Source organism: Ahaetulla prasina, chromosome 7, assembly GCF_028640845.1.
Source record: "Ahaetulla prasina isolate Xishuangbanna chromosome 7, ASM2864084v1, whole genome shotgun sequence".
In the NCBI taxonomy this organism is placed as follows: domain Eukaryota; kingdom Metazoa; phylum Chordata; class Lepidosauria; order Squamata; family Colubridae; genus Ahaetulla; species Ahaetulla prasina.
The window spans coordinates 38,428,881-38,455,684 of NC_080545.1; the positions used below are offsets into that span (position 1 = coordinate 38,428,881).

At 39.2% G+C, this 26,804-nt stretch overlaps 1 protein-coding gene across 8 annotated transcripts in view; it reads right to left on the reverse strand.

The window, feature by feature from the left end:
• Window positions 1-2,705: 2,705 nt before the first annotated feature.
• The window catches only part of GXYLT1 (glucoside xylosyltransferase 1), a 104,695-nt gene continuing 80,596 nt past the window's right edge, over window positions 2,706-26,804 (reverse strand). For 3 of the 8 annotated variants that reach the window (XM_058190131.1, XM_058190129.1, XM_058190128.1), the window contains one exon: window positions 18,226-26,751. In XM_058190131.1, the coding sequence (XP_058046114.1) occupies window positions 26,577-26,751 (175 nt within the window). In that variant the 3' untranslated portion in view covers window positions 18,226-26,576. Of the gene's footprint in view, window positions 8,927-18,224; window positions 26,752-26,804 lie in introns of those variants that run through there. The other 5 variants (XR_009156016.1, XR_009156018.1, XM_058190127.1 and 2 more) reach the window with 5 other exon arrangements.

The window sequence follows — 26,804 nt, forward strand, 5'->3', positions numbered from 1 at the left end:
TGTTGGTCATAATACCGGTATTTGCTCTGGGAAGTCTGGAGGGGGGAAGGGGGAGGAGGGGGGGAGGGGGGGGAAATGATACATGGATTGGTTATTAACGTACAGTAATGTTTGAAGATATGAAATTAAAATTTAAAATGATATTGGGGCTGCTCGACTGCCATTTCAGAAAGAAAAGGAGAGAGGAGTAGAAGGAGGGAAGAAAGTAGGTTGGAAAAGAGTTGAGAAGGAGGAGGGGAATAAGAAGGTTAGATAGGGTGGAAGAAGGGAGGAGTGGAGAAGGAGGAGAGGAAGTAGTAAAGTGAAGGAGATGAAGGATGGGAAAGTAGTAGAGGGTAGAGGGAGGTTGTGAAGAAAGGAAGTGGCAGTCGGGCAGGCCTGAATCAGTAATAAATAAAAATTAATGATTAAAAAAAAAGAAGGCCATTGCAGGTGTAGAACAAATCCATTTAAGAGGAAGTGCCATTGTCTAAAATCAAATGAGCATTGAGAAGAGAAAGAAGGTCCCTGCCCCATATATTAGCATGAATATCTAAAATGTAAGTTTGTAAAGATACAGACTTACCCGTAGAAGTTGTGATGGCAATAGGATGAATGCTTTGCCCGGAAGATGTTGACCCACCAATGCCCCATAAAGAATTAACAGCATGTTTGGGCCATTGCACGGGCCACTGCAAAAGTGAGATGACAGTAACATCAGCACCTGTATCTAACAATCCTTGAAAAGATTGCTTATTAAGATATAATGTAAGAAGTGGACGAGAAGAATTAATTGAATGAAGAAGTCCTACAGAAAGAGAAGTAGAACCAAAGCCAGCATCACTATGATGCCCTGTACCTGAAATAGGAACCTTATAAGGTAAAAAAAGAAGTTATGCAACAGAAGAACCTTTAGAAAGAAATTGTGGAATATTAACCCAAATTTGCATCAGAATAACTCCAGTATAATCAGAATCAATAACTCCTGGAACTACAAAACATCCCAATTTATGAGCAGAAGAATGTGATAAAATAAGACCAACTAGTCCAGAGGGAATAGGACCAGAATACTGTGAAGGAACAAGTTTAACTTCTAATGGAAATTTAAAATCCAAATCTTCTTGAGTAATTAAATCGGTCCCAGCACTACGGCTGGGGCTGGGGCGGCACAAGAGAGGGAGGAGGAGGGGGAGAAGGTAGGGTTACGGGAAAGGCACGCTTTGTTTTCTGGGTGGGTGCCACACCCATTGGCAAGTTTCCCAAATGGAAACGGCACTGGTTTGTCCAGTGAAAACCCTTTCTGCATAAAAAACATTTCTTTGTAGGACGGTTAACACCAGTAGATGGCGCTGAACGACAATCTTTTTGAAAATGGCCAGATTTCCCACATCTGAAACAATTCCCTATAGGTTTCTGCCCTATTTGAATAGCTGCAGCTAATAAATGCATCTTGTAGGATTGAGATCCTATATCTTGACAAACATGTAACATATCTGCCAAGGTATAATGATCTGTAGCTTTTAAAGGTTGCAGAGCACCTTTACAATCTGCATTAGCATTTTCAATAGCCAATTGATGTAACAATTCTCCAGCTGCTTCTTGATGATCAAATTGTTGATGTATAGCTTTTGAAAGTCGTTCCACAAAATCAGCATAAGGCTCAGTTGCTCCCTGACATATCTTAGAAAAATTAGCTGTTGGCTCACCAGTTTGTGGAACTTTCAAAAAAGCTCTAAAAGCATATTCAGAGACTATAGCTAAAGTAGCAGGAGGAAGAACAATATGTGTAGGGATAGTTGCAAATTGACCAGATCCAAATAATTGTTCCACTGTGTAAGCACCACGCCCCACTAAAGCAGCTGCCTGGGCATGATGAAGATATTCACTTTCCCAAACAACATACTGCATAGAAGATAAAATCATGCAAAAAAATTGTTTCCAATCTTCAGGTACCATAGTATATCCATTTTTAATCCCTTCTAATAATCCTCTTGTAAAATTTCCACTAATTCCATAATCAGTAATAGCTTTTTTCAACTCACGTAAAATTTGATATGGCAAACCTTCCCATTCTGCTATCTATTGTCCAGCTTGCTGGACGATATTGCACTGGGCACACAGATAACAATTCAGCTAACTCTTCCCCAGAAATAGCAGCAGCCTTCTTACAAGTTTCCACCATCTTTTGAAAAGAAGATTGTGGAACGATGTCAGGAGGAGGTTTTTGTCCAGTATCAGGAAGTGCAGAAGGCAACAAAATTTTAGTTTCAGATACTGGAGGAAGCACTACAGCAATAGAATGCTGAGGCAAAGGAGGTGATAAAAGAGGAACTTTCTTATGACTAAATGTTTGCACAGTATGCCTACACAAATGCCAAACATGCAAAATTTCTATCTCTGCTCTCGGATCAGAATGCAAAACTTTACCAATTCTTTCCCAATCTGACAATTTAAAAAAACCCTTTTCAGGATACCATGAACATTTTAAAACAATTTCTCGTACCAGCCGAAAAAGAGCTTTCTGTGAAACAGCTAAATCAGATTTTTTAAGATAACCCAATTCCTCTGCATGCTTTCTCTGTCCTTGTGAAAGCAAAGACCTCATACTTACAGAAACCTTGAAAGGTTGAGAAGCCTTAAAGTTGAAGGTGCACCTGTCCTTGCCGGACGAAGTAAAGGGTCCCTGTTCCGGGCACCAAATGTTGCGAAGGCCTGAAGGCTGAAGGTGATTGATCAGACTTTATAGCAAACAATGTCCAGAATCAACAGCACTTTATTGAACATCACACAAAGTTTATATAGTTTCTCAGTTTCTAATTTCTAATACATGTTACTTCATTATTGGTTAATGAATCTCCAAGGCACAATAATTGGTTAGTAATTACATCATTGGGTTTTCGTGTGAATATTATGCTAGAAAGTAAATGCATCAATGTTTCAGGGTTACAACTTAATTTCATACTGTATTCTTTTATATGCTGGGAACACTGCTTAAATGTGGTTTGCCATCCAAGATAAGAATGCTACCCACATTCCACATGATGAACAACAAAATGTTAACCCTTCATAAACCCTTCAGTGTAGGGTTTCCTGCCTGGGCAGGGGGTTGGACTAGAAGACCTCCAAGGTCCCTTCCAACTCTGTTATTATGTTATGTTATGTATTGAGGTGTCTTCCTTTTTGTTTTCTTTAAAGAAAAAGGTCAATTCCTTCTCTATTCTTTGAATAAGTTCTTTATCTTTTAAAATCATAGTATTTAAGGTCCATCTGGATCTTTTCCTGTGGCCTTTCCATGCCAACATCATCGGGTTGTGGTCTGCCCAGGTATTGGCTTCTATATCAATTTTTCTTATGTTGAGACTCATTTCTGTTGTCATCCATATCATATATCCATATATTGGACCATGACAGGTGTCTATTTGAATAAAAAGTATATTCTGTTGATTCCTTTCTCTTCACACATCCTTTAAATTCATTTCTTCCACCATTTTGAAAAAAGACTTCGGGAGGGTCTTTCTATTTTGCCTGGTTGTTTTTTGTGTTTTATAGTCCATCTTTACATCAACTACGCCATTCCAGTCACCAAGGATACCAATGTTTTTATAGTCCAGTTCACCAATCTTCATGTAGAGTTTCTTATAAAACTCTTCTTGATTGGCATTCGGAGTGTAAATTGCTGTTAAAAGTATTTTTGTATTGTCGATTATTTCCAAGATCAAATTTCTACCATTCTCATCTGAATATATTAAATTTGCCCTAAGTGTCTCTTTTATACTGTATATATGGTTATGCCTCTTTTCTTACATTGAGAGAGTGAGGTGAATACTTTCCCTAATTTTGGTTGTATTAATACTTGTTCATGCTGTTTTTTAATGTGTACTTCTTGCAAACATATTATATCCAGTTTTTCTAATTTATGAAATATTTTCCTCCTCTTAATTGCCAAATTTGATCCATTAATATTCATTGATATCCATTTTCTCTCTTCCATTTCTATACTTTGTAATTAGGGTTTATCGCTCTTGTGGCTCTTGGTTCATGATAAGGCTTAACTCCAATCTCACTGCCTACAGCACCTCCTTCTTTTTGTAATAAGGCCAATAACTCTGACTCCTGTAATTCAATCAATGAAACTTCAGCACTTGCCTTCCCATTCCCCTTAAAAAAATTCCACATAAAAATCCTTGGCTTTATCTATCGTATCTGTTCTGTATTTTTGCTGTTGCCATGTAAACAGCAGTCCCTCTGGCACCAGCCATCTGTAATTCACACCTTTCTGCAGTAACACCTTGGACAAAAATTGGTATTCTCTTCTTAATTCTCTTACCCTTCTGAGAACTTGTTTCAAAACAATAATTTCTTTTTCTCTCTCACTGCTTGTAAGATTTGTGCCTTGAATGATTTTTTAGTAAATCTTATATGGACTTCTCTAGGAAGATTATTTCTTGTTGCATATCTTGTGTGTATTCTAAACATCTCATCAATACCATCAAGTGCCTTTTCCTTAGTGATTGCTAAAAGTTCAGTCAAAATTTCTGCCATTTTATCTGCCAAATTCTCACACTTCTCTTCCTCTATATTTTGAAATCTCAGAAAAAATTATGCTCTATCAATCTCCCAACCTAGAGCACCACTTTTATCTCTATCCATCACTTCCAATCTACTATTAACATTTTGGATTTTTTGATCTCTTTGTTCCTCTCTCTCCTCTACTTTCTGAAGTCTATCCTCGTAATTTTTCAGCATCTGTTGAATATCTTCTACTTTTTCATCTGTTTTTTCTACTTTTTGTTTAATCTGTTCAATTCCCTGTAAAATAAGCTGAAGAGAAGTCTCTCTGTCTTTCGTTTTTTCTTTTTCTTGTATAAGCAACGATTGTATTGTTCTTTGGGATCCTGCTGGTGAGGAGGAAGGGGCTGGAATCACTGTAGCTTTTCTACTCATTTTTGTGTATAAAAATACAAACACTAAAATTCCAAATTGTAATCCAAATCGCCAAGATTATCTTGGGGTTTGTATAACTGGGAAAAGAATCCGGAAGTTTCAGTTTTGGAATTTCACTCATCATGTGCCAGTTTCCTTATGCTAGTAAAAAAACTCTGAAGCCATTGTCTTTCAAAGTTCTTTACTAGCATAAGGAAACTGGCACACGATGAGTGAAGAGTTTATTGACAGATTATTCCAAAAAAAAAAGGAAAAAACAAATCTTCAGACTCTTCTGTGTCTTAATCCAAATTGAATTGATCTCAAAAAAGGAACCAGAATAAAAAAATTGAAGAAAGAAAAAAATGTACAAAAAAAGAACCCAGAGAGTAAAGATAGAAGGGAAATGTAAAAAAATAAAATAAAATAAAGGAGGGAGGGTAAAAAAAAAAAGGAGAAAGAAAATAATAAAAAAAACTCTTGTGTATTTTTTAAAAATAGAAGAGGCTTTTCTGCCTTCTTCCCTTCCCTTGCAAGCTTTTCCAGAATGTAGAATAGAACACCTGAATAAACAATCCTCAGTGTTTATCTCAATCTCAAAAGGCAACACTGTATCTCAAGGTTAAAGCTCTAGGGAAATTGTGTAACAATGTAACAAATTTCTTGTAACAATAAAAGTACAACCAGTAGGTTGCAATCTGGTTGAATCCTTTCCCTCTCCCTCCTCCTATCCACCCCCTCCTTCACACTCTTAAAATAAAAAATAAGCAAAAAGGACAGGAAAGAGAAAAGAAGAAAATGATAATAATAAAAAAAATGTTCAGAAAAAATATGGCAAAAATGCTTTCCCTAGTAAAACTCCAGTAAAAGAGATTTTTAAATCCAGCAACAGCAAGCACAAAAAGAGTTAACTTCTCACTTTAAATCCAAGGTGGAGACACTCCCCCCCCAAAAAAAAAATCCAAAAAAAGGCAACATTTAAAAAGATATATTTTCTTTAAGTATTTTTAGTCCGCCATTCAATTTCTATAGTATTTTAAACTATTTTTGTTCTTTCAAATCTTAGGGTGGTTTTACAAAGTCTAATTGAATAAAAATCTCTCACCCCTGCCAACACGTTTCCTTCCGCTCTTCCGTATCGAAGCTGCCCCAGCTTTGACAGCCAAGGCTGGAATAGACTGCCACGAAAAAGGGCTTCTCCTGGGTCAAGGAGACCAGCAAGAAGTGCCCTCCACGATCACTGTCCCTCCGGGATAGTGAGGTCCAAAAAAACTGGACCGTCTTGGCAGAAAAACTTCGGCTGCAAGTCCGGAGATCAAACTTGTAGCCATTTCACCAGGATGCCAGCTCTGCTCCCCCCCCCCTTCTTGAAGGGCAATTTTAGGTCTGAATAAATGGTTCTTGGACTACTGGGCAAAAGTGGGGTTTTCTTTTAAAAAACAAAATAAGATGCTTCATAATGAAGAAATGAGTGGAACTTTGAAGGAGATGGCATTGATTTTCCAAAGCACAAACGACATTAGGGAGAAAGGATTTAAGGAGATTATGGAAAAAATGGAAAATACTATGCGAGGGATGATGAATAAAGATCTAGACATTCAGAAAAGGGAGAAGCTAACAGAAGGAATGGAGGAAAAGATAGAACCAAAGAACCAGAGAATAGAAGAAAACAAGAAGGAGATAATAATAAAAATAACAGTGATTGATGAATTAAACCAGGAGGAAAATATTTTAAGAGAGTTGAAAAGAGAATTGGAGATACAGGAAGATACTCTTGAATGAGAGATAGGGGTTTGGGCAGATACTTTAGAAGCTAGGCAGTGGAAGGGGGTAGAGATGGGAGAAACACTTAGATTGCATAGTGAAGAAGTAGATGCAGACAGAGATAAAGATCTAAGAGAGGAATATGGGAAGCAAGTCAAAAAAAGCATAGCAATTAAAATACTGAAGCAGAAAAGAGACAATGGTTAGAAAGGAAAGGGTGTCTCTTTTTTCTTTGATCTTTTGATTTGCTTTTTTCTTTTCTTTCCCAGGCAATCTCTGACTGGGTTACAGGATGTCAATGCTGTCAACAGTCCCACCCAGCAGCACAGGGAGTGGGAGACCCCTAGGGCCCTGTGGTCTCAAATTCATATAGATTTTGCTGGGCCATTCCAAGGGGCAGACCCTTTTGATAGTGGCTGATGCTTACTCAAAATGGATGGAAATAGGCCTCATGGCATCAACCACTTCTGAAGCTGCAATTAGGGTCACCCATGGCCACCCATGGCCTTATTGGTTTAGGATAATGGCCCACAATTAACCTTGGCCACGTTCCAGGTGTTCCTTGCTGAGCATGGCATTCATCATGCCCAGGTGGCTCCTTTTCACCCTGCCAGTAATGGTATGGCAAAATGTCCGGTCTGCTAAGGACATTCTGGCTAGACTTGGGTTGGGGAACTGGCAGGAGAAAATTGCAAAATACCTCCTAGCACAGTATACAATCCCATGCCCAGTGACCAACTACAGCCCAGCCCAGTTACTCATGGGCTGATGACTCAGGACCATTGTGGACAGGTTGCACCCAAGCTACGTAAATGACACCCCCCCTGACTTGACCAGCCAGGTCAGAACTTTTAAAATGGGAGACCAAGTGTACTCCTGGAACTATGGGGGTGAACCTCGCTGGTTGCTGGGACAATTAACCCTAGTAATTGGACCCTGTTCTTATAGGGTCAAGCTTGAAGATGTCTCCCATCTGATGTTGCTGTCAGGCCTGGAAACCATACTAGACTTTAGGGTTCCAGACATCGCCACATTTTCCCCTGAGAGGAAAAGGGGGGTTGAGGGGTATGGTAACATTCTTCAAGCGGTCAAGGTCGGATGGTGTTCATATCTGCAGGAGGAGTGGCGAGAAGATATTCGAATGAACTGGGAGAACGTGAGACCATGTGACCAGCAAAGGGGTTAGGGGGGTGGGACTCTTGGGGTTTGTATAAGTGGGAAAAGGATCCGGAAGTTCAGTTTTGGAATTTCACTCATCGTGTGCCAGTTTCCTTATGCTAGTAAAGAACTCTGAAAGACAATGGCTTCTGAGTTTTTTTTATGCAGAAGAGGTTTTTCTGGAACCTTGACAGTTGCCACATTGATCATCTCCCAGGGTGACCATTCACCTCTGCCTCTCGGCCAGACGGGGCCTTACCAGAACTAATTGCTGAGGCAGCCACCTCAGACAATCCCCAACCAATCAACGTCCTAAACATTGTTCCTGTACAATGTTCTCATTGCCAGGCTCACCTGAAGAAACAGGCTTCTTCCATCTGTGGAGCCGCCAATTGAAATTTCAGAAAAGTCACCGGGAGTTCTAGCAGCTCAGGAGTAGCCTCCTTCTCCAGGTAAAGACACTCCTGAACTGCATCGATCTGGGAGGAGCTGCAGGCATCCAGGTTATCTACAAGATTACGCATGCGCCATCCAGGAGGGGAGAAGTGTTGTGTCCACAAACCACACTGTTGCTAGGCATGACGCAGAAGCACCTCCCATTGTCTAAAATGCGACAGCTCATCCAGTGGGAGAATAAACATGCGCCATTGGTTAAACCGTTTGACAGCTGCTATATAAATAGCAACTTGACAGAAAGTTGTTGTTGCTGGTTCTGCATTACTTGTTGCATGTTAGCTGTTACCTTATTAAAAAGGAATTACCTTGAAAACAGTCTCGTCTCAGTTTCTAGCCACCTTTGTTCTCCCGAATGGAACACTTATAGAGATATACCAGAGTGGTATCACATTTAAGATTTGAACCAGGAATAGAAAATGAAAGGCCATATTGATACAAAGCAGTCTAACCTTTCCTCTTTGCTTCTGTTAAAGAAGTTGCTTGTACTATTTTGCTATGGTTGGAAATCATTTGTTAGAAATTCATTCTATAAGAGAATTGTATCCTTTTCTATCTGGCTTCTTGCTTCTGTAAATTATTTCAGAGCTAGGCATATTCTTGGAGACAGTTCCCAGGAACATCCTCCTCCATAGATAAGGGGGGCTGCCTAGGAGCACAAACACACAAGGACAAGTGTTAGATAGCATAGACAGAAATGGACCTGAACAAAAAAAGATCATGTTGGTGACGAACCTTTGTCTGATTGGATAAACTTTGTTTCTATCAGTGTAAAATGTATATAATACTCTGAGCCACTCTTGCAGTGTGTGGCTATTCCTTGTATGCATTTTGTCTGTGTTTTGGAAATAGTATCATCCAGCTCTTTTTCTGCTTTGGCCAAAGGAATAAAAAAGCTGTTATTTTTGCAAGCCTTGTCTCGAGTCTCTTTGGCATCTCAGTGGCTCAAGGAAACTTCTGGGGCCTTACAGTAAGACTGGATTCTTGTCCACCTTCATCTATAAATGCTCATTATTTAATTTTGGGAACACTCACTTTTAGCTCAACATATTCCAATATTTATATCTCGCCTTTATTATTTTTTAAATATAGAACTCAAGATAGTAAGCATATCTAATTACTCCTTTCTTCTCCTATTTTCCTCACAACAACAACCCTGTGAGGACAGTTGGGTTGAGAGAGAGTGACTTGTCCAGCCCAAGGTCATCTGGGCTGACTTTCATGGCTAAGGTATGATTAGAACTCATGGTCTCCCACTTTCTTGCCTGATCCTTAACCACTAGATAAAACTAGGGCTGTACTGGGGTAAAATAGAAGGGAGCACTTTGTGTGCTAGTTTGAGCTCCTGAACTTAAGGTAGGTAGGTAGGGAAGATCAATAAATATCTTATTTCTTTCTTGTCATTTATAATAACTGTCTCCTTTGCTGCACAGAATGTTAAAGAGCTAAGGTCTATAGCTAAATACAGATAAGTGTTAGCTCTCTTAAAAAGAACCATAGATATTTCACATGAGATACATATATTCAATATATAATATTGTAAATGAGCTGAATTGCTGATTCAACCGGAAGCGTCGCGAAATCCCGGGCTGACAAATTGCTGTTGAGGGTACTTCGGACCGGATGTGTCCTGTAGGGATGGAGAAGAAGGAGAGGCACCTCGGATGACCAAGAGGAACCGGCAAGTTCCTCGGAAGTCAGAGAAAATCTTCGACTCAGCAGCGGTGGCCCTAGCAGCCATCATTAAGCTGGGGCAAATGGACCAAGATTTTGAGCAGGAGCGGAATATTGACGGAATATTGAAGCCGGGTGAGTGAACACCAACTCACAAGAAAAAGAACTAATTTTAATTTGGCAAAAAATGTCCTGGCGGTGAAACAGCGGCTAAACTGAGAGAGGAACGTGAATACAGCAAGTATAAAAAGAAATGGAAACACTGACCCTAAAGCCCGAAAGGGAATTTGGTTTTTTTGGAATTTAATTTGTGAAACCCCAAATAGAAGGAAGGAAAATAAAACCCTTAAATAGAGCTGGAGAGGCTTAAAAATTCTCAGAACGACTTTTGGATTACAAAAGGAAAGCTGGGGCAATTATAACTAAAACTTGGTGAAATTTTTCTTGACTCTCCCTTTTCCCCATTAAATTGGATGACTGAATTTTAAAGGATATAGATTTGGTTTGGACTTTAAATTGAGTTCTTGGAGGAAAAATAAAATAAAATGTGGTTTTAAAAAACAAAATGGATACCTTTTCAGATTGTTGATTGGAATTGTGGATTGGAAAGAGACACCCTCAGGTGGAAGGGAAAATTACAACGACTAACATACATTGTGGAAAATTTTTTTCTCTTTAAAGTGATAAGACTGGTGTGAACTTTGGGGGAGGATTTCAGTGCCTGCAAGCTGTTTGACTTTGATAATAAAGCAAGGCAAAATACAATCCAGAAAATACAGAATGATGCAGGAAATAATGGAAATGATGAAAAGGATGCATATGACTTTAAAGCGGGAAATAAAAGAAATAATTACAAGACCTTATGGACAATTGAAATCAGATGAACTAGCAACTGTGTTGGAATCTACACAAGAAAATAGAGAAATCATGAAGAAGAAGCAAGAGTGAGTTATGGTAGATAAAGAAAAAATACTAATTGTGAAATATTAAATGATGGTATGGGGAGTAATGATGGAAAAAACAGAAAGGGTGGAAAGAGACAAAGGGAGAAAGAAGGAGGAAAGAGAAAAAGCACAAAAAAATTAAAAGATTACACTGGGATTGACAGTGGCAAAAGAACAATATCTAAAAGGGGAACAAGGAGAGCAGATGGAAAAACTGCAAACTAGGAGGGCAGATAAAAACAAGGAGGAAAAAAAAGAGGGAAGGGAAAAAAACAAAGTTAAAGGACCAAATTGAGATTAAGAGTGAGAAGATAAGAACAAGGGAAGAGGGGAGGAGGAGAGTGGATGGAAATACAGGACAAGCAAAGAGAGTAAAGGATTTTAAGAGAAAAATGGGGGAAAAAAGGAGAAAGAGAAAAAAGAGGAAAATTAAAAAATAGTTGACAATATATTAAATGACTTAAATGTTAATAATGGAACTTGGAACTATACAGTAAAATGTTTTTAAATGTAACTATGTAACTTTACTTAAAGTATTAGAAATGATACTATGAAGATAAACTGAGTTTTTCTTTTCTTTTTTGACTATGGCTAATACTATATGAATTGTTACTGAATTGCAAATATATGACTGATTTTGATGTTTGATAAGTAGTATATATAAAAGATTACAAATACTAACTGGAAATAAAGGGTTGATTTAAAGAGAGTAAGAAAGGGGGAAGAGAAAAGTGATTAGAATTTAGGGTGAAGGGTAAGATTAGATATACAACATAGTTAAAAGAAGGAAAATAAAAATGAGAGAAACTATATACAGTAAATGTAAGCATATAAGATGTGTTGGAAGAAAACTAAACATTGTATGAATATGAAACCTCGCCAATATTCTGTTCAGAAAAAATGCATTATATGTTGATGTGTGTATGTTAAAAAATTACAAAAAAAAGTAAATGAGCTGAATCAAACTTTGGTTATTTTTCTAGACTGTAACAGCCGCCTTCATAGATGCTGGCTTGATCACCAAAGAAAACAAGAGACTTGTAGTTGATCACAGTAAAGTCAAGAGAGCCCAGAAAAAAATATCTTCCACCTGGTTCACTGCACACAGAGTAATGTTCTTCTTTGATGGAACTGGGGAATTGCTGGTCCGAATTGTTTGTTCTCCAGCAGGGTGGGACCAGCAGCCAGGTATGGGATTGACTCGGTCTGTATCCAATGGGATCATTTCATTTTCATTTCATTTCATTTATTAGATTTTTATACTGCCCTTCTCCCGAAGGACTCAGGGCGGTTCACAGCCAAATAAAACAGTAAAAAGTGCACAATAAAACAATAATTAAAAAACTTATTAAATATAAGGCCAAATTAAAATCCATTTAAAACTGTAAAACCCCATAAAATTTAAATCCAAATATTAAAAACTACTAAAAATTTCTATGCCAGTCCTGCGCGAATAAATAGGTATGTCTTCAACTCGCGGAGGAAGGTCTGAAGGTCAGGCAGTTGACGGAGTCCTGGGGGAAGTTCATTCCAGAGGGTGGGAGCCCCCACAGAGAAGGCCCTTCCCCTGGGGGCTGCCAGCCGACATTGCTTGGCGGACGGCACCCTGAGGAGTCCCCCTCTGTGAGAGCGCACGGGTCGGTGGGAGGCAATCGGTAGCAGTAGGCGGCATAGACCAAAAAGGGGATCGGGAATCCTTTCCCCTAGGGTCCAATTTGGAGCAGGCCTTACCCTAGTGCCTCTAGAGGCCTACCTTCCAGCACAGGCCTTGGCCATGTGCATTTAGAGGCTTAACCAATGGTTGTAGCCTTCCAAGATGGCAGCCGTATTTCCAGCCCAGGCTAGCAAAAGAAAACAGCCTGCCCATAAGGGTAGTGCCAACACACTACACACACTACAACACACTGCCCACAGCCAGTGCCAAGCACTTTAGGCTCTCATACCCCTGCAAGGGCAAAGGACTTGCAGGCCACGGGAACCAAGCCTCACAAAAAGGCTTCCAAAACTTCTGAAAAAGAAGCCTTACAATGCCAGATGGCAATGGACCGGGCAATTGAAAAGGCAGTAAGAGAATCCACTAAGAAAATACAAGAACAACCGGGCCTAGCCCAACAGACCATCACCCCTCCAGTTCAGACCCCTCCTCAGGCCTCTGGGGCCCCATTGGCTTCTTTGTCACTGGATGGCTTGGTTGCTTCATCCCTGCCACAACCCACTGCTGATTTATTCTGCCCTTTCCCTACTGCTGAGGTGGATGTCATCCCTGCGGGCACACAATTGCAGGAGCCATCGGCCGAGGTCACCACGGCCACCCTTGCACCAAGGGCCTCAGTGAGCTAACAGGAAGCTAGGCCCGCACCTCAATACCCAGAGGGTATGGCAGATGCTGTATGATCATAGCTGCCATCCATTGCTGCCTCCATGCAGCTAGGGACCCAATCATGGGTCTCGGAATATGCAGCATCCCAAGCAAGCCAGGATTTAGTGCATGACCACATCACTGCTCAGGCTGAGGATTTCCAGGTTCATTCACCCACTCAGGTGTCACTAGCAGACGAAGGCGACTTCAGGGAACAAGACTTTTCTGAGGATGAGGACTTGGTCCAAGACCAACCCTCTTGTGGGCCTTTTTAACCCACAATTATTTCGGTCCTTGCTACACAAGGCCAAGGTCACCACCCGGCTGGGAGTGACCCAACCTGCTCCAGACCCTACCCCAAGGCCACAGATCCACCCCTAAACTTGTTCTTTGAACCAGTGGTTGAGACAGAGGTGCCTGCTCCCAAATTATTTGTGGATGTAGTGGACAGACAGTGGGCCACACCTATAGCTGGTCCAAATCTCAATGCCTTGGACCGCTGCCTGTACAATTTGGACCCTAACTTTTTCAAATGGTTACAGGTCCCCACTGTAATCCCCCAGTAGTCTCCTTAGTGGGCCTCTCTGTTGTGACAGGACCCCCAGAAGAAACCCTATGCCCAGAGGACAAATGGGCAGAACAGTCCTTGGTTAAGGCGCACCAGGCGGCCACCTGGACCGTGAGAGCAGTGTCAAGGTTCCAGAAAAACCTCTTCTGCATAAAAAAAACTCAGAAGCCATTGTTTTTCAGAGTTCTTTACTAGCATAAGGAAACTGGCACACGATGAGTGAAATTCCAAAAACTGAACTTCGGATTCTTTCCCAGTTATACAAACCCCAAGAGTCCCACCCCTGACCCTTTTGATGGTCACATGGTCCCACGTTCTCCCAGTTCATTGAATATCTTCGCCACTCTTCCTGCAGATGTGAACACCATCCGACCTTGACCGCTTGAAGAATGTTACCCCTTCTTCCCCTCATGTGGCAGCGTCTGGAAACCTAAAGTTTCTTTCTTTAATCGGGTCGCCCTCCTGTGGCTAAAATAAATGCAAGAACGCCTGCCCACCACTGACACTCTGTCCCACCAGGACTTAAATTGTGGCAGCCCTTGAATGCCTGGCCGACACAACCCTAAACGCTTCAGATAGATGCTGGCAGGCGGACGCCAAAAGCAAATGGCGTCTGGCATTGGCCCCATACTCTGGAGGTTCATTATTTGGAGCAGCCTTGGATCCCTTACTCATAGAGACCAAGGACAAGTGTAAAATACTCCCAAGTATGTTCTGTCGTTCGGACACTAGACCTGCTCCTTATTTTCGTCCCTTCAGGATGGTGGATAGAGGCTTCATGCATTCCAGGCCCCAAAGGTCCTTCTCCCCCAGACAGGGTAGTCAGGGAGGTCAAGGACAGAGGGGCTCCTCCAAGCGGCCCGTTCAGGGCGGGAGGGGTCACCCATTCTGATGCTCACATTGACTGCACGTCCACTCCTCCCATTGGGGGCAGACTGGCTCTATTTGCCAGCCAATGGGAGAGCTCCACTACGGACACTTGGGTCAGCGAGACGGTCAGGTTGGGCCTCTCCCTGGAATTCCTCTCCACCCCCCGAGCCATTTCATCAGGTGTCCTCTATCCTGCGACCTGACGAAACGGCTTCTCGTGGCATTGGCCATAAAACACCTTCTCTCAATTCAGGCCATCCAGCCAGTTCCACGAGACCAACACGGTCAGGGCTTTTATTCCCAACTGTTCATCATTCCAAAGTCCTCGGGGGGGGGGGGGATGGAGAGCAATTCTCGATCTCAAGGCTCTGAACCACCACATCATCTACAGGCGGTTCAAGATGCAGTCTCTCCAGACCATCTTGGAGAGCGTCTGGGAGGGCAACTTCCTCACGTCACTGGACCTGACGGAGGCATATCTCTACGTCTCAATTCTTCTGGCCCACAGACAATTCCTCCGCTTCTGCCATGGAGGTCTTCCCTACCAATATTGTGCCCTTCCATTGGACTCTCCTTGGCCCCAGGGTCTTCTCGAAACTGACTGAAACAGAGGAGATGGGCCATCTGGGAGAAAGAAGCGTTTGTGGTTCACTGGGCTCTCCAAATGTGGAGACAATTCCTAGAGGGAGCTAAACACCCTTTCGAAGTTTGGACTGATCACAAAAACTTAGAAGTCCTTAAAACACCCAGAAAACTGTCGCCAAAGCAAGCTCGATGGGCCCAATACTTTAACTGTTTTAACTTCTCATTGCGTTACATTCCGGGAGGAAAGAACTTCCTGGCAGACGCTCTTTTTTTTATTTATTTATTTTTATTTATTTATTTATTTATTTATTTATTTATTTATTTATTTATTTATTTATTTATTTATTTATTTATTTATTTATTTATTTATTTATTTATTTATTTATTTATTTATTTATTTATTTATTTATTTATTTATTTATTTATTTATTTATTTATTTATTTATTTATTTATTTATTTATTTATTTATTTATTTATTTATTTATTTATTTATTTATTTATTTATTTATTTATTTATTTATTTATTTATTTATTTATTTATTTATTTATTTATTTATTTATTTATTTATTTATTTATTTATTTATTTATTTATTTATTTATTTATTTATTTATTTATTTATTTATTTATTTATTTATTTATTTATTTATTTATTTATTTATTTATTTATTTATTTATTTATTTATTTATTTATTTATTTATTTATTTATTTATTTATTTATTTATTTATTTATTTATTTATTTATTTATTTATTTATTTATTTATTTATTTATTTATTTATTTATTTATTTATTTATTTATTTATTTATTTATTTATTTATTTATTTATTTATTTATTTATTTATTTATTTATTTATTTATTTATTTATTTATTTATTTATTTATTTATTTATTTATTTATTTATTTATTTATTTATTTATTTATTTATTTATTTATTTATTTATTTATTTATTTATTTATTTATTTATTTATTTATTTATTTATTTATTTATTTATTTATTTATTTATTTATTTATTTATTTATTTATTTATTTATTTATTTATTTATTTATTTATTTATTTATTTATTTATTTATTTATTTATTTATTTATTTATTTATTTATTTATTTATTTATTTATTTATTTATTTATTTATTTATTTATTTATTTATTTATTTATTTATTTATTTATTTATTTATTTATTTATTTATTTATTTATTTATTTATTTATTTATTTATTTATTTATTTATTTATTTATTTATTTATTTATTTATTTATTTATTTATTTATTTATTTATTTATTTATTTATTTATTTATTTATTTATTTATTTATTTATTTATTTATTTATTTATTTATTTATTTATTTATTTATTTATTTATTTATTTATTTATTTATTTATTTATTTATTTATTTATTTATTTATTTATTTATTTATTTATTTATTTATTTATTTATTTATTTATTTATTTATTTATTTATTTATTTATTTATTTATTTATTTATTTATTTATTTATTTATTTATTTATTTATTTATTTATTTATTTATTTATTTATTTATTTATTTATTTATTTATTTATTTATTTATTTATTTATTTATTTATTTATTTATTTATTTATTTATTTATTTATTTATTTATTTATTTATTTATTTATTTATTTATTTATTTATTTATTTATTTATTTATTTATTTATTTATTTATTTATTTATTTATTTATTTATTTATTTATTTATTTATTTATTTATTTATTTATTTATTTATTTATTTATTTATTTATTTATTTATTTATTTATTTATTTATTTATTTATTTATTTATTTATTTATTTATTTATTTATTTATTTATTTATTTATTTATTTATTTATTTATTTATTTATTTATTTATTTATTTATTTATTTATTTATTTATTTATTTATTTATTTATTTATTTATTTATTTATTTATTTATTTATTTATTTATTTATTTATTTATTTATTTATTTATTTATTTATTTATTTATATTTTTTATTTATTTATATATATTTTTTATTTACATTTATATCCCGCCCTTCTCCGAAGACTCAGGGCGGCTTACAGTGTATAAGGCAATAGTCTCATTCTATTTGTATATTTTTACAAAGTCAACTTATTGCCCCCCCAACAATCTGGGTCCTCATTTTACCTACCTTATAAAGGATGGAAGGCTGAGTCAACCTTGGGCCGGGCTTGAACCTGCAGTAATTGCAGGCTGCTGTGTTTTAATAACAGGCTTCTACAGCCTGAGCTACCACAGCCCTTTCTCGGTTGCCTCAATACAATAGCACTCACATGGAAGTGGCACACCCAATACTTCCGGTTCAGCAACTAGCAGCTCTGGCCATTACCCGAACCCAAGCAAAAACCGATGCATCACTACCAGATGATCTCACCAAGCTGCTAAAGGAGGCCTTGGACTGTGCCATAGAAATCCTTCCGGGGTGAAACTCCCGAAGCCAAAAGCTTACTCCATGTCACAAAAAGAACTATGGAACTTCATAGACAAAAATTTGGCTTGAAGTTTCATTCAATCAGCCAGGCTCTGGGTAGCGGCTCCGGTGATGTTCCGGGAAAAGAAAGATGGCACCTTTCATCTCATAGTGGATTATAGGAATTTGAACGCGGTATGCATGGAAAACATATCCTATGCCACTTATGAAGGACATGCTGCCCATTTGGCAAAGGGGAAGTTTTTCACAAAATTGGACTTACGAGAAGCCTACTACAGAGTGCATATAAAGGAAGGAGATGAGTGGAAAACTGCTTTCAATTGTCCCCTTGGCTGTTTCCAATTTCGAGTACTCCCTTTTGGACTGCAAGGGGCCCCTGCGGTGTTCATGCAATTGATAAATGAAGTACTCCATGAACATTTGTTTAACGGGTTCTGGTTTATCTTGATGACATCCTTATCACTAGAATGGTCGATGGAGTGCCAAGCAGCTTTTGAAAAGTTGAAACGACTCTTTGCGGCTGAACCTATCCTCAAGCACCCTGACATGGAGTCCCCATTCGTGGTTCAAGTGGATGCTAGTGATGTAGCAGTGGGGGCCATTCTACTCCAAAACAATGCTGAAGGGGAACTACAACCATGTGCGTACACATCTCGGAAACTGACTGAAACAGAGAGGAGATGGGCCATCTGGGAGAAAGAAGCGTTTGTGGTTCACTGGGCTCTCCAAATGTGGAGACAATTCCTAGAGGGAGCTAAACACCCTTTCGAAGTTTGGACTGATCACAAAAACTTAGAAGTCCTTAAAACACCCAGAAAACTGTCGCCAAAGCAAGCTCGATGGGCCCAATACTTTAACTGTTTTAACTTCTCATTGCGTTACATTCCGGGAGGAAAGAACTTCCTGGCAGACGCTCTTTTTTTTATTTATTTATTTTTATTTACATTTATATCCCGCCCTTCTCCGAAGACTCAGGGCGGCTTACAGTGTATAAGGCAATAGTCTCATTCTATTTGTATATTTTTACAAAGTCAACTTATTGCCCCCCCAACAATCTGGGTCCTCATTTTACCTACCTTATAAAGGATGGAAGGCTGAGTCAACCTTGGGCCGGGCTTGAACCTGCAGTAATTGCAGGCTGCTGTGTTTTAATAACAGGCTTCTACAGCCTGAGCTACCACAGCCCTTTCTCGGTTGCCTCAATACAATAGCACTCACATGGAAGTGGCACACCCAATACTTCCGGTTCAGCAACTAGCAGCTCTGGCCATTACCCGAACCCAAGCAAAAACCGATGCATCACTACCAGATGATCTCACCAAGCTGCTAAAGGAGGCCTTGGACACAGACGACTGGTTCTTAGCCCATTCGTACGAATGTACTCTTTGTGATGGCCTGGCCTGGTGGGGGCAAAGTTGTATGTCCCTGCATCTGCAAGGGAGACCATACTTCAGTGCTGCCATGATGCTTAAAATGGCTGGACATTTTGGTTTTGTGAAAACCTTGCACCTTCTGAAAAGGCAATTCTGGTGGCCAGGACTTAAAAAGGACATTGAGTCTTACATAGCGAGTACTGTGTGTGCAGCGGCGAAAAAACCACCAGGAAAACCACCAGGATTGCTTCAAACAGTTGCTCGCCCAGGAGCCCCATGGAAAAAAATATCCATGGACTTCATAGTGGAATTGCCCGAGAGTGGTGGCAATACAGTAATCTGGGTAGTTACAGACTTGTTTTCCAAACAAGTGCACTTCATCCCATGCTCTAAAATACCCTCAGCTAAAAGCTTAGCGAAATTGTTTGTCCAACACATCTACAGATTACATGGGGTCCCGGAACGAATTATTTCGGACCGGGGAGTGCAATTCACTTCCCAGTTCTGAAAAGAATTTCTACGACTCCTAGGCTCCGCCCAGGGATTAAACTCCTCCCACCATTCTCAGACTAATGGATCTTGTGAGAGATCTAACTCGGTACTGGAATAATATCTAAGATGCTATGTTAATTACCAACAAGGTAATTGGGCAGACCTACTACCTTTTGCTGAAGTGGCCTACAAAAACTCTGTACATAGCAGCACTGGTTTCACTCTGTTCAAAGTGGCTTCTGGTCAAGAGTTTGTCCCAATCTCAGAACTTCCCGAAGAGAAACCTTCGATTCCATCACTGGCTGAATGGGTAGAACAACTACAAAGTACCTGGAAAATAACTCGCAAGGCAATTGATGACGTGCATCGCTCACACAAGAAACAGGCAGATAAAAAACGGTCTCCAGAAAAGTGGGAAATAAAGTTTATCTGTCCACCAAATATTTACAAACAACTCAAAAATCAAAGAACCTTGGACCTAAATATGTTGGACCTTTCCCCATTGTGAGAGTTATCAATCTGAGTTATCAGTAACTGTCCAACTGGAACTACCCAAAACATTGAGAATAATTCACCCTGTTTTCCACGTTAGCTTAGTGAAACCTGAACACACTTCCCCTATGAGAGCCATGCCTACTACCCTCTCCCCGTACCAATTCTCATAGAAGGGGAACAACATTTTGAAGTAAAAGAAATCCTGGATTCTATAAAACATAGAAATAAAGTCCAATATTTAGTAGCTTGGAAACACTTTCCTTTATCCCAGGCAGAATGGGTTAACAAAGTGAATGTTCGTGCCCCCAAAAAGCTAGCACGATTCTATGAAAAGTATCCTGATAAACCTTAACTTTTCTTTTCTTCTTTTCTAGGACTAACGTCCTTTTTGCAGGAGGGCTGAATGTCAGCCTCCGCTTATTACTTTAAGTGTTTAGTTACGTAGTAGGATGTTTAACTGTTTTATTACTTTGTTAAATGTTTTATTGCTAGTTTGTCGTCATGCTAGATTAATGGATGTTGTGGCTCTTTAAGCTTCGGCTGCCATTGAAAGGAAGAGAGAGAAGGAATTCAAACAGTCAGATGCACGTGCTGGCATCAACGATCTTTGCATATCAGACAGAAGAATAACATCGAAAGAAGAACACCACGTGGCCCATGAGGGCAAAGACATTGAACTAGATCTGTTTGACCTTTGGAGGGAGGAGGGATGAATAAGGGGATATACCTCTGTAAGTCACACCTACTCAGATCTTGCTTTCCTTAGCTGTAATCAGATGTATCCAGTAAAAGTACCTATCTGTTGTGGCTCCGGCCCCCAGGCCTGGCCTCCTAGAGCCAGATGACTCGGAGAGTGAGGAGGAGGAGCTGGCAAGGCCTCCTTCCCCCCCTGGACACTCCTCCTCCCTGGCACCATCCCAGATTCCAGCTGCAGGCCAGAAGGAGGAGGAGGAGCTGACAAGGCCTCTTTCCCCTGACCCTTCTTCCTCCCTGGCAATGCCCCAAGAACCAGCTGCTGACGATCAATCTTGGCTAGATGTGAAACAGCGATGCTGAGATAAGGGTGCGCAGCAGAGGAAAAGGTGGGGCAGGCCCAGGGAGTGCTGAGTCATGGAACCACACTCCACAGGGGATAAAAGCAGGGAGAGTGCTCGATAGGCCCTTGTGTTGGACAAAGTTACGGACTACTGGCTCTTTGACTACTTTGGACTGAAGGCTGGGAGTTCTTGTGAGTACTTTAGATCATCCTGCAGACTCCTGGTTGCCCTGGCAATGGTCTGTTGGCACGCTGCTACTTAATAAGGACTTGGCTGGCACGTGAAGGAACGTTGCCAGAACTTCTTGTTGCCAGAAGAAACCCGGCCAAGTGTAAATAAATTGCGGCTGGCGTGTTGTTTTTGGGAAGGAAGGGAGGGGACAGAACACGATCTCTATTACCATATGGAGTTGGGAGTTTCCTTTCTTGGGTATTGATCGGCGACAAGCTGACAGATACGGTCGAGGCCGAGTTTATCTATCGCAGGAACGCCTCTCCAGATTACAAGATCTAGCCTTAGAGGTGAGGACAGGACGTCCAATTCCCTTACGGGTTCTTTCCCAACTCTTGGGGAAGATGGTCTCCTGTATCAGCATAGTGCCTTGGGCACGTCTCCACTGCAGGACCCTGCAGAGGTTTCTGCTCCTGTATCAAAAAGCCCACAAGGCTATGTCACCATTACTTGTCCAGATTCCTCAACAGCTCAGGGACTCTGTGGTTGATCTTCCAGCCCTGTCAAAAGGCAGAGAGTTCAGGAACCCCAACACTTGATATTGACAACAGACGCCAGTCTTCACGGCTGGGGTGCCCATCTGGGATCAAACATGGCTCAGGGTCAGTGGTCTCCAGAAGACCTGACCCACAACATAAACTGGCTAGAGCTACGGGCCATACATCTAGCCCTACTGTCATTCCAGGATATAGTTCTCAATCAGGACATTCTGATTCTAACAGACAATGTGGTCTCAAAGGCCCATGTGAGCCACCTAGGGGGAACCCATTCACAGCCCCTGATGCAGGAGGCTGTTCAACTGGACCTCTGGGCAGAGACTCATCTGAGGTCCATCCGGGCTTCTCACATATTGGGGGTGGCGAATGCACAAGCAGATTGGCTCAGCAGAGTCTCAGTCGACCACAGGGAGTGGTGCCTGGATCCAGACTTGTTCATCGAGCTCACATGCCGCTTCGGGACCCTGACAATGGACTTATTCACCACTTGAGACAATCGACAACTGGAAAGGTTCTTCACCAGGTTTCCAGCTACAGTGGTGGAGGGCATAGACACTCTATGCAGCCCTTGGCCCCCCGGTCTCCTATACGCCTTTCCTCCCCTTCCGATCCTCCTCAAGGTCATCAGGAAGATGCTGGAGGAACAGGAGGAACTTCTTCTGGCTCCCCACTGGCCTCGGCATCCGCGGTTTACGGACATAGTGGCCCTTTCCATGGCGCCTCCCTGGAGGCTTCCTCAGGCCAGGTTGTCGCTCAGCCAGGGGCAGTTGGTCCATCCAGACCCTCAGTGGTTCTAACTGACCATCTGGTGCTTGAGCGGTACCTCCTGAGGAAACAACACCTGATGGCTAATGTCATCGACACCATCCAGGCTGCGTGTCGTAGTTCCACTGCTCGTATCTATGGCTCTACCTGGTGCACTTTCTGCACGTGGTGTTCAGAGAAGGATGTGCATCCAACTTTACTCTGGTCAACTACAAGTCTCGTCTTCTTCGGGGATCAAGCCAGCATCTGTGAAGGCAGCTGTGGTAATAGCAGCGGTGGCATTTAACATTGTATCTTATGCTCTGCTATTTTACAGTGCATAATTTCTAATCTATTATTTCTAATCTATTGCATTCTGTAGAGGGCATGTGTGTTTGGTCTAAGGACTCTTCATAACTTTCATCATATTCCTCTTCATTTTTATCATCAGTCGTCTGTCCTTCATTTTCATATTTTTATCATATCATTCATTGAGCTAGAGAAAGGCTCAAAAACAGGAAAACCTGTTCATGTTATTGCAGGTAATCTGATGTATTTCATGAAAAAAGCTTGAAGCCATTGGAGGAAATTCTACAAATGTTAAAATAGCTTGACTGGAAGTTGATCTGGTTGGTGTGTGCATTCCACACGAATGAGTTACCCCTACTACACTTAATCACAACATTGGATGGGAAGACCTTGTCTAACAACAAATGGGCAGTTAAAATTGGCAACTTGCTGGACATTGCAACAAAACTTGACATTGGTTCTTCATTCACTGAGTTTCAATTGGTGAGCCTCTCATTTCACTGAGCAATAGTGTTATAAAGGATCCATCTACAATCAAGCATATGGATAGAGTATCACACAGGCAATAAGGACAGGAGAACTTCCCACAGATCTGGCTCTTCTGGAAATTGGCCCCGTAAGCCATTTACACTGGTTGACAAACTCTCCAAAACTTAAGAATGATAGCGGAATACATCATTGTTGTGTACTACCCTTGCAGATTCAACATCAAAGTAAAATATTCCTGGATTGAAAGCCTGTATCATGTGTTGCTCCAGCTGCAGCAAGTCAGACTGAAAAAGACGGGTGTAGTAGATGCTGTTTTGCCAATCACTCAGCGCTCAGCATGGTATGCTTTCAGTGAAATGATAATCCAGACACTTCTAGTCAGCCCCCTACTCAAACAGAAGATCCTATACCATTTCAGACAAGTGACTGTCCAGTCTCTTCTTAAAATCCTACAGTGATGAAGCACCCACAATATCTGAAGACAAGCTGTTCCACTGGTTAATTATCCTCACTGTTAGGAAGTTTCACCTCAATTCCAGGTTGCTTCTCTCCTTGATTAGTTTCTATCCAATGTTTCCTGTCCTGCCCCCTAGTGTTTTGGAAAATAAATTGAGCCCCTTCTCTTTGTGGCAGCCTCTCAAATACTAGAATACTGCTATCATGTCCCCCACAGTCCTTTTCTCTAGACTAGCCAAACCCAAATCCTGCAACCATTCTTCATATTTTAGTCTCCAGGCCTTTAATTCTCTTAGTTGCTCTTCTTTTTGCTCTTCTTTGAAATTTTCCCAAAGTTTCAACATCTTTTTTTTAAAGGGATGACCAAAACTGGATACAGCATTGTATGTGTGGTCTTACTAAGGCTTTATAAAGCACTGCTAATACTTCACGTGATTTTTCTTCTATGCCTCTGTTTATACAACCAAAGATTGTATTAGCTTTTTTGGCTGCTGCCGCACACTGACTCATGTTTAAGTGATCGCCCATTAAGACTCGAAGGTCCCTCTCAGTTACTGTTTTTGAGCCAGGTTTCAAATAATCTGTACATGAACCTTTGCTTTTTCCTGCTGAGGTGTAAAATCTTGCTTTTCTCCACATTAAATTTCATTTTATTGGATACAGCTGATTGTTCAAATCTGTCAAGATCTTTTTGGATCCTGAGCTTTTCTTCTGGGATATAGGCTATTTCTGCAGGCTTAGTGTCATCTGCAAATTTGATGAGTTCCCCTTCTATTCCCTCATCTAAGTCATTTATAAAGGTATTGAAGAGTACTGGGCCTAAGACGGAACTCTGTGGTACCCTACTGCTTATTTCCCTCCATGTGGATGTAATATGGTTTGTCAGCCAATTACAAATCCATCTGATGCTGATGCTGTCTATCCTACAGTTTTCTAGTTTACCAAGAAGTAGGTTGTGATCTACTTTGTCAAATGCCTTGCTAGAATAAGACATTAACATCAAACGTCAACTTTTTACTTTTATATAATAGTTTAAACTAGCTGGTTCTATAACTAACTAATCGGTAAAACCCAAAATCAACGTTTCATTTTTTCCACCTTAAGCACAAAGTCTAGAAGCAGTTTCCAAATAGAAATAAAAGTATTTATATTTTTTCTTTAATCAGAGGTCAAATTAGCAATTTCTGCTAACTTCATCAGTTTTTGCAACCATTTGTCATTCTGGGGATTGAGGTGGCCTTCCATTTCTCTCTGTAATCTTGCTGCTGTCAACAGGTATAACATCAAAGTTCCATTTCCCCACCCCCCTAAGCCTTTTTCCATTAAACCCAGAAGAAATCTCTGGTTTTCTGTTTATATTCACTTTAAAAAAAATTTGTATTAAGGTATGAATCCTATTTCAATATTTCAATATTTCTTCGCTTTATCACACATCCACCATAAATGATAAAAAGTCCCTTTTTTACATTTATATTTCCAACATTCATTTGAAATGCCTTAATACATTGTTGACAACTTGTACCAATGATACATCATCATATAGAAGTTTTCTTTTAAGTTCATTATAAATTTTAAATCTTTATTCCACATATTCTCCCATTGTTCAAGCATTACATTATATCCAAAGTTCTTTGCCCTCTGAATCATACAGTGCTTTACTTGTTTATTTTCCAGATTTAAATTCAGCAACATTTTATAGATTTTAGCAATAATATGTTCATCATTACTACACATTAATATTTCCAATTTATTTTTAACAACATAACATAATTCTTTTTGTCTAATTTTGTCTAATCTTTGTTTCAATTGTTGATATGTAAACCAATGGCAGACATGACTTTTTGACTCTAGCTCCTCCTTAGTCTTGAGGGTAGGGTCACCCAAGTTGAAAGATATTATTTTACCATAAGTTTACCAGTTCAGCCTTGTCACCATTCCTTTTCTAAAAAAAATTTCCTTTGGAAACCCAAAGAGGCACCTTTGTGGAAAACCTTGTTTTATATTTATTCCAAACACTCAAAATGGCACGCCTAACAAAATAGTTGTTGAAATCAACATTTACTTTAACTTTGTCTTATCATAGGTAACAGTGAGACCCAAATCTTAATTCATGGCCTTCTAAATCCAGTAGCCTCTTGTTCTGAAGTTCATCTATTCTTTTAGCCAAACCACAGCAAGCATCAAACTACAATTTCAAATCTGGTAAACTCAAACCCCTCCTTCTCTAGCATCTTGCAGTAGTCTATATCTAATTCTTGGTTTTTTCCCCATGCCATATGAACTTAGCAATGTCCCTCTGCCACTGTTTAAAATGGAATATCAGTTGCAAGTATTGGTAATGTCTGAAACAAAAAAAAGTATCTTTGAGAAGACATCCATCTTAATTACAGAAACTCTACCTAATAGTGATAATTGCAATTTATCCCACCTTAGTATGTCTTCTTTAATGTCATTCCAGAGAGGCATATAATTGTTTTGGAACAGTTTTGTGTTTTGTCAACCCCCAAATATTTCACCTTTTTCTCAACCCCAAAGCCAAAACTTTTAGTCAATATCTCACCATCCTGTGTGGTCATATTCTTAATTCTTAATCAGAATTGTTGTTTTCTGTTGTTTATTTTATAAACTGCGAGAGGCCCAAACTAATTTAATTTCCTCATCAAGTATTCTATGTTATGTTTTGGGTCTTGCAATGGCGGCAGCAGGAGTCGCCATCACTCTCATGATCCTGGCCCAGGAAGGTACGACTTGTGCGTGCGCATACCTGCAAGAGACAGATGACAGAGGGAAAAGGGGAGAAAAAGAGAGAGAGAAATGAGAAATGATGGAGGGAGAAAGAGAGAGGGGAAAGAGAAACAAATGAGAGAGAAGGGGAGAAAGAGAAATGAGAGACAGCTGGAGGGAGAGAATGAGAGAGCGGGAAAAGAGAGGGAAACAAATGAGAGAGA